The sequence below is a fragment of the Plectropomus leopardus genome, chromosome 12 (genome assembly GCF_008729295.1).
Source record: "Plectropomus leopardus isolate mb chromosome 12, YSFRI_Pleo_2.0, whole genome shotgun sequence".
Classification (NCBI taxonomy): Eukaryota; Metazoa; Chordata; class Actinopteri; order Perciformes; family Serranidae; genus Plectropomus; species Plectropomus leopardus.
The window spans coordinates 12,074,358-12,086,879 of NC_056474.1; the positions used below are offsets into that span (position 1 = coordinate 12,074,358).

General features: G+C 38.9%; 1 protein-coding gene across 3 annotated transcripts in view; it reads right to left on the reverse strand.

The window, feature by feature from the left end:
* The window catches only part of LOC121951415 (tensin-3-like), a 44,790-nt gene that overhangs the window by 24,466 nt on the left and 7,802 nt on the right, over positions 1-12,522 (reverse strand). For all 3 annotated transcript variants that reach the window (XM_042497735.1, XM_042497733.1, XM_042497734.1), the window contains exons 2-12: positions 9,033-9,200; positions 8,778-8,828; positions 8,461-8,583; positions 7,479-7,543; positions 6,355-6,438; positions 4,353-4,465; positions 3,831-3,891; positions 3,579-3,654; positions 3,341-3,470; positions 3,039-3,104; positions 1,094-1,195 (exon numbers count right to left, since the gene is read on the reverse strand). In XM_042497735.1, coding sequence (XP_042353669.1) covers positions 1,094-1,195; positions 3,039-3,104; positions 3,341-3,470; positions 3,579-3,654; positions 3,831-3,891; positions 4,353-4,465; positions 6,355-6,438; positions 7,479-7,543; positions 8,461-8,583; positions 8,778-8,828; positions 9,033-9,182 — 1,021 coding nt within the window. In that variant the 5' untranslated portion in view covers positions 9,183-9,200. The remainder of the gene's footprint in view (positions 1-1,093; positions 1,196-3,038; positions 3,105-3,340; positions 3,471-3,578; positions 3,655-3,830; positions 3,892-4,352; positions 4,466-6,354; positions 6,439-7,478; positions 7,544-8,460; positions 8,584-8,777; positions 8,829-9,032; positions 9,201-12,522) is intronic.

A 12,522-nucleotide genomic window follows, 5' to 3' on the forward strand; every position in this document is an offset into this window, starting at 1 on the left:
TTGTCATACTGCAACCTAAAGGTACATTTAAGCTTCCTTTTCCTTCCCTCTCCACAATAAAAGTCTTGTTTTCACTGGGCCTGCCTTGGTTTTAAAGGGATTTTTTGATGTGGGGTTGTTTGAGATAGTTATCTATAGACAGTGTATTACATACAGTATATGTCGGTCAGCACACCCCCAGTTATAGCCACCTAAAAAAAAAGTCCACCCTACGAAAAATCAACATCATTTTAAGTGCACGCTATACTTGGAATATTTTACTGCATCACCCTAATGTTATACAGGGATTTTTTAAGGGAAAATTAGGCTGTTATATCGCTTTCTTCAAAGCAAGACTACATTGAGAAAGACAGTTATTTAACACCTCTAAACAGGCAGGAGCTGCAGGTCTACCACTGCCTCAAAAAGTTATTTAATTTGTGTTATTGTGTGACTTTGATGTATAAAAAGGTTAGTTCGGATTCATCAAAGTCACACAATAACAAAACTAACAAACTGATTGAAGCAGCAGTAGACCTGCAGCTCCTGTGTTCAGCAAGCTAAAATTACTGTTTTGTTGCCGACCCCCATCCACAGCAGTACATTGCTAATCCTCCGTGTCAGACTCCAGCATGCTTCTCCAAACTGGGAGCGTGCCGACTGACATCTACTGTGTATAACACACTGACTATGGATAAGTACCTCATACAACCCCACTTCAAAGAAATCCCAACTATCCCTTTAAGTCTCACTCATGATTAATGTTAGAAATGCTTGCAACATAAACCAAGTTAGTAGTGACTGTGTGTGCATGTTAATGCCATCACACACCGCAGTCTCTTAATAACATGAAGCGCGGGACCTGTCACACTGCGCTGAATCCCGGGGAGAGAAAGAGAGCTAGTGTGTGTGTTTGTGAAACAGAGAGATCACATCGAGGAGAGTAACAGAGAGGAAAGGGGGAAACTCCATTTGATGTTTAAATAACACCCTATGCTTTTTCCATTCATAAAACAGCCACTGGTGTTTTCGCTTATTCATTCGGCAGATCTTGACATTGTCGTAAAGTCTTGTGAGTCATGTAGTGACTAATGCAGCGTAGTAGAAACAGTACCTTCACCGTCACAGATGTTCTGGTAGGAGTCCCAGCGGATTAGAGGATCTGCTGTGTTGTAGTCCACAATGACATCCGCCCCATTTTGCCACCTGTCTGCACCTGGAACCAAAAATAACACTGTTGTAGGTACTGTGTCTGTGTTTGTTTTTTTTTAACAACACATTGTAGCATTAAGTAATATTTGTTATTATCACCCAGTCCTGATTATCTTACTACTTTAACAAAAGACTAAATAAATAAATCAGTGTTTACAGTATTTTCAAGGGATAAGAGTCTAGTCTAGTTTAACATTTTGGGAAAAACGCTTATTTGCTTTCTTGCTGGGGGTAATATCAGAAGTTCAAAACTGAAACATTTTGTATAGAATCAACAGTTTTTAGAGACAATATGATGTATATTTTGTATGATGTTTTACATGATATGATGTACTGTATGTACATTTACAAAACGGTTCTGTTTGTAAATAGTTGCATTGTTTATATTGTACTGTGCTGTCTCTAAATATTTTCCTGCCCAGGGACTGTAGATGCAAATTAGCTATTTAACCAACTCTGGCACAACAGCTGTGTTGTGTATGGTCCCTGTAAAATAAACAACTAAAGTTAACTAAAGTAAAGAAAACTAAACCACTGGTCAGTCAGTACGCTAAATATTATGTTATTGCCAGCAGGGAGTTAGCTTAGCTTAGCACAAAGAGTATAAAAAGGGAGAACAGCTAGCCTGTATCTACCCAAACGTAAACAAAAAACTGGTAATTTTTACATTCTGGTTTTTTGAAAAAAAAAAAAAAAAACATTTATATTGTGTATATTAGAGAGCTTTAGAGATGGTGATTTCTTTTTACATTTGGACAAAGCAAGGCTAGCTGTTTCTTCCTGCCTCCAGTCTTTATGTTAAGTAAAGCTAACAGTCTCCTGGCTGTTGCATCATTATTACTGCACAAACATGAAAATATGCTATCAAAATTTCTAACTTTAGGCAAGAAAGCAAACAAGTGAATTTCCCAACTGCTCTCAATTTCTGAAGATGGGTTTGCACACCCATCTTCACTTTTTACACACTTATTTTTTACTGCTTTTTTTAAATGTTTTGGGTTTTTTGTTCTCTGTACATATTTTCCATATGGTTATTATTATTATTGTTGTTATTTAATTGTTCTATTTTATTCTATGTTAAGTGCCTTCCTTTATATATATTTGCATTATTTTGCCTTTTTAACAAATATCTTATTCAGCTGCTGCTCTCTTATTTGCTGCTAAAATGAAACAATTTCCCTAAAGTATTTCTATTCTATTCTGTTCTGCTGAAATCATATTATATTGTTATCGCCACAACAGAGTGCAAATATCGTGACATCATCCTTAACATAACACTAGCTGAATCCTTTTACTGGCAACAATGTCTGCTCTTCATCAACTGTACAGCACAGCATAGGTAACTTTGCAAGCTAAATTTTTTTAAAAATCTGTGGCAAGTGAATAGAAAAATTAGGTTGTTATTGATGGCAGCTTTGCTATTTCAAAAATGGCGTGTTTGTGCAGCACTGCCAAAAATCATTCAGCTCGCTTGGAACCTCAACAGAGGTGATACCCGAAGAAGAACAAGGTACTATCAACATCCTCTGCCAATGAAAGACCAAAAAAAGAGCGATTCCAGTTGAGAAGAGCAGTGCTGTACCGTGCAAAGGAAGTGCAGCAATACTTTCACTCTTGTGGGGCTCTGGGGCAGCACATGCTGTGCTTCTTTACCTCTCTGTCAGCACACACTTCACACTACATTTCCCCTCTGCAGCATTCCACATCCATTCTCACCAGGGGGCAGAGGGGGAGGAACGGAGCACAGGACAACACGGATGGGAAAATGGAGAAAGCTCTGTCTGCTTTTCCAACTACCTCTGACTGAAGCAACTTCTGAAAAAGAAAATTAAGAGTCAGGGCTCTACCTGGGATCTTCTCTGGTCCCTCTGAGAACACCAGCTCCACTTTACCATAATCTGCAAATCTGGGATCTGGAATGTGAGCACACAGGAATGCCATTAAAGCGGACATTCAGAAGTGAAAGGATGAACAGCGTTATCTCTGAACAGGATTCTCTCAGTTACATGTTTGGGAAAACAAGATTATTGGTGTCTTAAAGTGCCAAGCCAAAATGAAGTCCAGACTGAGCCCTGCAGATTCTGCGCGGAGCAGAGTCGCCGCCATAAACTAGCGGCGGCACGTTCAGACCTGTCTTCTTTTTTTTCACCTTTGTTGGCAGTCTCCATGTCCTCTTTTTCAAACATCAGGTTGTAGCCCTGCACTGCTCCCGTGTGGAACTGCAGCCGGAAAATAACTTCACGCTCTGATGTTACGTCACCCTTGTGATAGCATTTAATCTGCAAAAGAAAATATTGCGATTACTACAATCAATACTAATTTCAAACACTCTTAGAAGACATCTTGGTACCCTTCTAACCATAACCCTGTTTGGGGTATTTTCCTACCATGATGTCTCCTTTTAGAAGCTGGGCAGGCTCCAGGGTGATGCATACACGGTCTCTGTGGCCTGGACCGATGTGACTGGAACAAAAACAACAGAGAAGTCAAAGTGAGCCAGAGTTTTGAAGCAATCCCAGTTATTTACAGAAAGCTTTAACTCAGAATTAAAATTAACATTAAAACAGGGAGTTGCTTTGATGTATCACAAAATTCTTTGAAGTAAACAAATTACTGCACCACATGTGGGAGCGACTTACTAGATTCCAGATGAATACACAGCTTGCATTCCCTGGTAAACCTTGATGTATGGACGACATACTAAAGAGAAAAAGGAGAAATTCTCAGATAAATAATAGTGCTATGATACCATGACCTTAAGTAGCCTGCTAGAGATATTCGTGCGTAGCTTTTCAGATTGTTTTGTTCACAGCAAGTGTGATAAGCTGTTGTTGTGAGAAAGGGATTTCAGCTCTGTGATGTGACGAAGACCTCTGTTGTTTCAGTGGAATTGGTGAAAACAGCAATTTGCATGCAAATATGGGTGTGAATTCCCGTGGGATTACTGGAGACCCTTAAAGAAGTGTATATGTAAGGCCTTTATCTGTCTGAACATGCATGTGTGTTGGAAAAAATATAAAGTATAGATAAGTCTCCATCGTGTTTACTGCTCCGGCTCTGATGTGGTTGTGTCTGGGTTCTTTTATGCCGTCATGGTGGCAGCGACTGTTTTTTCATTGGGAGGTGCAGCTGTGTGTAGTGGTAAACAATATGAGTTTAACCTCCTGTGGCGTCGAAGTTCGGGATCCCGTGAAGGATGACGCAGTGCAGGAACAAGGGTGAGGCGTTGATCTTCATGGATCCACTGAGAAGACTGTTGAGGATCCAAACGTACCTGACATGAAAGCACAGATGTGGACGTAAATAACCTGTAGGATAATTGTAGTATTAAAGTATTCTCACGAACAAAAAAAACCTCCTAAACATCCAAGCGTTGTACATGTGGTTTTTACAGTGTGGAACACGTGAAGTAGTCTTGTTTACTTTTTCAATCACATATTTACTGATAATAACTTTTAGACTATATTTTACAAAAGCAAAGTTCTTAGACAACTGCTTGTGTTGAAAACATACTCCAAACCAAAAAGACTGCTGGGCTGAGATTTTAATCTCTACTGTAGGTCAAACTCCACAAACACTACACCTACACTTTCCATAATGCAACTTGATGATGTTTTTCCCTTCCTGCCTGGCTAATCTCACATCTCTCAAACCAGAGCTTCTTATTTGTAACTCAAGCCTTTCATAAAAAAAGATAAAAAAACAAAGATATTTGTTTCTAATCACCTGAAACAAAGAATTATTGTTATTTTGTTACCCTAGAAAGTCTGCCACGTTTTTCTGCATTGGCCCAGAACAGACAAACCAAACACTGACTTTAGATGGGGCCATTTGTGTTTTGCGTTAGACACTGTAAGTCTGCTGCATACTTGGTACTGAGGAGAAGTTTCATTTGGATGCAACCTCCGCACTGGCTGCCACTAAACTTGACCTTTAACAAAAGTTCAACATTTTGGAAAAAAACTCATGTGTGCCCAAGAGTTAAATGACAAGATCAATACCACTTCTTGACTTTCCGTTTAATATGAAGTTTGGGCAGCAGCTGGTTAGCTTCATATTCAAGCAGCTTGTTGTTTCCCCTCTTTATGCCAAGATAAGCTAAGCAGCTGCTGGCTGTAGCTTCAAATTTAATGTTCAGACATGAGAGTGGCATCCATCTGTCTTATCTAGCGGTAGCTAAGGAAATAAGCATATTTCCAAAAATGTTAATGTCAATGCCTTTTAGACAACATTTAACATTTGGGAAGTTTGGCTTCTATCATTAAAGTGTTCATATTCCTCATTGCAAAAAGTTTTATCTTGGTTTTGGTACCGAAACTCAGGTATCAAATCCGTAGTGGCATTGAGAAATTTCATATCATCTATACTAATGTGGGCTTCTCTGTCCATGTTGTAATTGCTGGCATAGTATTATAAGTAATGGCAGCGACTAGCAGCTCGTAAGTGCGGTCTGTTTAATTGTCCACCTCTTATTGTTGAACTTTGCATACTTCACTATTCGCACTTTTTTACTCATTTCACTCCGCCAATTCGATGTCTTTGCTGTTGTTGTTTACAGTCTTTGTTACTGTACTGTTGTTGATTGTGTTTTTAATTTTTGCTGTTTTCCTTTTATGTTCCACATTTAATGCTCCATTTGTTGAACCGAAATAAACTGAAGTGACAAAAACTGAATTAAACCAAACTATATTAAACGTAAACGACTTGAATCGAACTTAACGGAATTAAACGGCATTGAATTAAATTGAACTGAATTGAACTGAACTGAACTGAACTGAATTGAATTAAAATGAATTGAACTGAATTGCTAAATGTTTACATCAAAAAAACTTGGGGACAAAACAAATCGGAGGAACTGGAACAAAACAAATCAGAGAAACCAGTTCTGCGTAAGAGCGGTCACTGTGAGCAATGGTGATTCACTGGGTTAAGATTACACCAAGAGACCGTTTCCCATTCATATCACAATCAAACACATTTACAGGCTTTTCCGTGGATAAAATAGACAAACAGCAGCAGGAAGACATATAAAGTTTAGTATTGAATCAGGTGGGTCTGGGACATGAATGTGTTTGGATGTAGGTCAACACAGCACCAGTCAAACAACACACGGACAGACGCATGTTGCCAAACAGAAGGGCGTGTTCAAGTTTTGGGTCTTACCGTTTCTGCGAAGGTGTCATCAGAGCTGAGACCTTATCATCGTAGTATTTCCTCATCGCAAAGCGGTCCAACGCCTGATCAGCACTTTGAGGGAGACAGTGAGACCCATTAAACACTTTAGGTAATTATGACTCAAGAGAGAGATTACACTCTGCTCCTCTATAATTGAATGGTGTTAACCCTAACTTAAATTAGGACAACACACACACATGCATACACATGCATAATGGACACGGGTGAAAGTAAGCGGAGAGACAGGGGATTCCAGCAGAGAGGAAGAGAATGCCAGCCTTAAGTAAACACGGAGGGGGAGAGGAGGACAGAGAGAGGCCAGAGTGTGTGCACAGCTCTGCTATTCAGACAGACCTAAAACCAACAGGCTCCGGAGCCTTTTCACCGCAGCTCTGTTTCTCTCTCGCCGGCCCTCTCCCTCTGCTCCCCCACATGAATCTGTTCCATTGTAAATCTACCTTATTGTTTTCTATCTCTTCCTCTACCTCTTTTTGTCTTTCACATTTGCCTTACCGACCCCATTTTCCTCAGCGGGACGCAAACGCTTTGCACGGCGGAGGCTAAATCGAAGGCTGATGAGTGCTCGTGCCACAATGACTGCTGTGTGCAGAAAGGAGCTACATAGTGGCATAACACCAGCCTGACTCTCCTAATGTTCCCGCATCTCTTTACTCTGGGGCGTAGATAATGACAATGATTTGAAAATCAGAATCAGTTTTCCTCACGTTGAATAGATTTCTTGAATTTGATACTGTGGCCAGAAGCTATTACCGTAACTAACGTGTTTCGAAGTTGATTCATGCAACTCAATATGGGGTGATTCATGGCTTAAACTTTGTGGTTTTCCTTTGAATGTGAACGAGGGGGCTTTTCTTTGACTCACTCTCTGAATCACCTTGACTCAAATTAAAGCAGGTAAATAAATCAGCCTTGGTTAGGCGATGACTTTCTTGTGGTCTACGAAATGAGTCTTCACGAACTGATGTGGGTTGTTGTTGACATTGTTCGCTGCCAGCTGCGAGTGGGTGCACTCGTATTATGATCAATCCTGACTTCAGAGCAAACATTTATCGTAACCTAACATGGGGAATGTGACACAAAGCGGTGGTTACCTGGCTGATACGTCAGTGAAATGCACAAAGGATGAGATGACGACACCGATTCGACCCTTGCCGCCCTGAAGAGACAAGAGAGGACAGGAGATGGTTCAGTACACAGGCAGCACTTGAGTCGATTTAAAAGGCACCAAATACTTTTTTCTCAGTAATTTTTCCTATTGTGAATGACCGGACCATACATAAACACACTATTTTCTGTCAGGTTTGAACATCACTGTTTATTTTACGTGACAAAAATCTTTATCCAGGAGTGTAATACATGGGGTGCTTTTTTTTAACAAGGCCTGATTGGATCCCTCCACTTTTTAAAGTCTGAAAAAAGGCATGATTGGAATGGTGTTTGTATTTTATACGCTGTAGAAAATTATGCAGAGAATAAATGGAGAGTATGGACATGAGTTGTAACTCCTTTTTGATTTTGTCAAATCAAGTCTAAAGTCATCAAATTTGTGACTCAAGTCTGAGTCGACTTCAAGTCATGAGACTCAAGACTTTATAAGGGGAGATACATTTTGAAATCCTGAATTTAATACGGTTTAATGGAGTTTAAAACATTTAAAGTGAGTGTATTTTTGCATATTTTTAGACATTAACATGAAAAAATGCATTTTACTCCTCAATTTACACATTTTGCTTTAACGCACTGGTTTTATTGTTCATTTGCTAAATTAATTTTTTTCTATATTTTGCTGTGCAAAATATGTTTGTTGCAATCATCCATTTTATGATGGTTAAAATTATGAAAAATATGCTTTGTTCTACTGCAGTAAAGGATATCTGGAGAAACCAAAGCCCTTTTGAGAATGTGTGCTTATACAAACTGAACTGAAGTTTTCATGGGTTTCAACAAAATAAAAAAGAATTTCAGAAATGCAGAATGACAAATAATTAAAATGTAGTTAAATCTGGAGTATTTGCTAAATTATTTAAGCAAAACTGAGACACAGCTGATATGACACAATCCGTAGATGCTCACCCTGCAGTGTATAACCGCCACATGAAGGGCGTCAGCATTAAGCCAGCTCTCCATGGCCTTACAGATGGTGCAGATCTTATCCAGAGGTGGAGCATGCATGTCCGGCCAGCCTGTATCTAGAGTCTGAAAACACATTACTCACTGTAATCACACACATAAACACTCTATAAAAATATGCGTTACCAATTAATATTATATCGTTTCAAAGAGAATGAACAGAGGTCTATTTTTTCAGTTAATATGAATTCCATCTGTGTTCATTATGCTAAGATTTATTAACTTCTAAGCTTATTTTATTAATGACACAGTGAACTTACCTTAGGGTTCATTTTTGTGAGATCATGTCTTTTCTCTGAAAGGTTGATAATCTAAAGAGAACACACAACAAAGCTCATGACTTTAAATGTTTTCTCTTACAGATTCTTACATTAGTGAAAGACAAACTGAGATCATCTCTCTCATGTCAATATCCCATGAAAAGCCTGTCAGCGCTGACATCAATACAGTTTGCACTTTGACACCTCAGCTCATTTTAAGGTTAGACAGCGAGCAGCCCACATACGACCACTGACCAGGTAATTATCTGCATGCTTGGACTTGAGCATTCGCGTGACATCCTTCAGGTTGTGAGAGTAGATCTCCTCTGTGCACCCCCGGGGGAAGGACACCGCGATGATGCGCTCTGTGATGTACGTCAGGTCGAGTTCATATCCCTCCTCCATCCTGATTCTTGGGACTTCCTGGTGAAAAGCAGAGACAGAGGTGGCTCAATAACCTCACACCATTCCCATTTAAAGCTGGTGACTTTGCTCGAGTCAATATTTGATGGTCAAAGTCCTCCAATTTAGTCATTGTGTCCAAGTTTGCCGCAGATATCTTTAGAGATTGACCTCAATTCCAGATTGTATGACAGAGGGTGTCTTGTTTACACAGAAACGGTCAACAGCGTGAGTCACAAACACTGTACTGGATGAAACGAGGCAATATATCAAGGGCTTTTGACATGATTGCTACTCATCTCTACTCCAAAAGGAGATACAGAGCTGTGGTATCAAAAGATTGAACACCAGCAATCTAGTTCCCAATGTCAGTCCGAGCAACAAAGACAAAGACAAAAAAAACTTTCAAAGAATTCCGGTTAGAACCAGTTGCTGTAAATCCCTGAGTGATGGCGTGTCCCTGTGACCTCATGGCCATGCACTTCCTGCAGCGGTGGTCTGGAGAGAGCCTGTCTCACCCCACCGCATCCACAGACAGATCCCTTATTTTCTTATCTAGTCATCTCTGTATGCTCTGAGCCGGCTGTCAGCCGCAGAATAACAAAGTGCTGTCTGTGACCATCACCAGCGCTGACAATATTAGTGGATGAACCAATAAACAAAGTAATCATTTTTTTCTACTGAGTGAACTTGCCAAATTTTTGTTGACTGCTGGTCGGGTGAAGCAAGTTAATTTATGGGGTCATTTTAGGTTCTAGGAAATTAAAACGTTTTTGACGATCTCCTGGTAATTTATGGAATAAAGAAGTTTACTATTGCTGGAATTTTCCTCATTTTTATCTATTTTTTATTCCGGAAAAAAACAGCCTCACATTAAAAGACAGAGACAGTCTAAAAAGCATTGTTAAAATCTGCTCCAACATCACAGGAGTGACACACAGGGACACTTTTTGCAATCAAAAGATCCGCCAGAAAGCGACAGACATTTTAGCTTCCTCTGGACACGTTCTTGCAGGTGAACTTTCTCTGTCGCCCTCAGGACATCGTTACATTTTACCTGCCTGTGAGACTAACTGCCACTCCAAAACTTTTATTATCTCTGCGATTCGCCTCTTAAATTCTTTGTATATTTTATTTTTTTATTGTTTTTGTATTCTATTTATAGATTCCTTTATTCTGCTGAATTCTGTGCCATATTTTCATTCTTTCTTTAATACTTATATACTTATAATAATACTTCTCTATTTATCTGTCTAAATGTTACTGTATGTGTACAAAGCAAATTGTTCAAACAAATTGCCCCTGGAGCAATTTATAAAGTTGTCTGTATCTGAATCTGAAAATCTTACATATTGTTTAACTAGTTTATTGCAAAATATACGGAAAATGTATTACATTGTATTATATATTATATTTATTCTGTATGCCATATTATGCTATAGTCATACTTTACTGCATTATATTGTATATTGTATGCTTTATTGCTTTACTATACTATATGTTACTGTTTTATTACATTATGTATGATATATGTCTATATTTTATATAGAGTATAGTAAAGTAAAAGTATCATTTCTTGATCATATAATATATTATTTTGGTGTACAAAGTTATAGTGGATGTATCATATAAAGTACAATACTTTAAGGCTACCAATCACACAACTATGTCACTTCACTTGTGACAATACAACACTGTGGGTACTGTATGTGTGTACTGCTTGGCTTGTAGTTTTGAGATTAACTGTTTAATCCCTGTTAAAGAGTTTTTTAGGAGGGGGGGCTCCTTATCCGCTGTCAGGGTCCAAGGACAGACGATGTCGTATGTTGTAAAGCATCTGAGGCAGATTTGGGTTTGTTATATTGGGCTATAAAAAACTCAACTGAATTGCTTGCTCTTGTATATTTCATATTGGGGCTGAGCAGTATGTTGATATTATATTGATATATGAGACTAGATATTGTCTTAGATTCTGGATATTGTAATGTTGTAAGTGTTGTCTTTTCCTGTTTTTAAAGGCAGCATTACAGTTAAGTGAAGTAATTTTCTGAACATGCCAGACTCTTCAAGTTGTATTGCTATTGGCCTTTACCTACTTAGCCTTTATATTCACATAAGTGATTATTATATATCAAAAGGCTCATTACACAATAAAAAATAAGTGATAGAAAAAAAAAATCATTATGTAAATATTTTGTAACAGCACCAATAGTCCATTCTACAATATTGTTGCAATATTGTTTTTTTTAGGTATTTGGTAAAAAAAAAAATCTTTATACATATACATATATATACCATGCCATTTTTCCATATCACCTAGCCCTCTTTCATGTTTTCTGATAGTTATTTTTATTTATATACTCTTTTATTTTTCTATTACCTTTCTCTTTTTATCTATACTTATTGTGTTTCTATAAATATCAGGGATGATCTGAGTGCTTACAGCTTCGAAGCTTAGATCACTATCAAGGTAATCAACATCATAATCAGCATTTGGACCCCAACTCACTCTCATCTAACGTCAGTCATTAGTAGTCCAGTACTACTGAAAATGGGAAAGTCTGACCAGATGCGACAGGCTTGAAGTGTGTCATAAATCTGCAAAATTATTCTAGCTGCATCGACTGATGTCATCTCTCTCTCAAAAGCTGGAAGGCTTTTCAGGACATCTCTAATAGATGTATTGATTTGTTGTCAATAAAGCAAACAAAACCAAATCTGACCTTTGAAGTGAGCCTGAATTAGGCCGTATGTCTATGACTTGAAGAAGAACTGATCTATACTAAGGTATTGCATTTGTAAGAGATAACTGATCAATAGAAGTTTATACATGTTTCAGATTTTACACAAACACACTCCCTCACAGACAGAAACACTTTCCTAAAGCTGCCAAAGATATCATCATCCTTCTTGAATGACCCCACTTGTTTGTTGTGAATAAATGATCCACAGTCAAGAATGCGTCCGTCAATTAAGTCTACCATGACTGCAGGCTACAGCCCAACACTTTGAAGGGGGCCAGGGAGGGAGCCATAAACCAGGGACAGTGCAGCCACGGCTTAAACCAACCCTCAGAGCGGAATGAAAGAGGCCATGTGTGTGAAGAGGTCATCACTCGGGGAAACGGGGCTGGGTTTGTGATTGTGTGTGTGTGTTGGTGGAGGTGGTGGGAGCAGTGGGGGGAAGAGGTCCTCGGGGGATTGTTGGAACTCATGGCGGGTTAGTCTATTTCCCCTGAGACTCAGAGGAAAAACTGTTGACTAATGGGAAATTAATGAACAGGTCGGCCAGTACTTAGGCTCTGTGTATCTCCAGGGCAGAGGCATGGAAAGAAGGCTTAGTG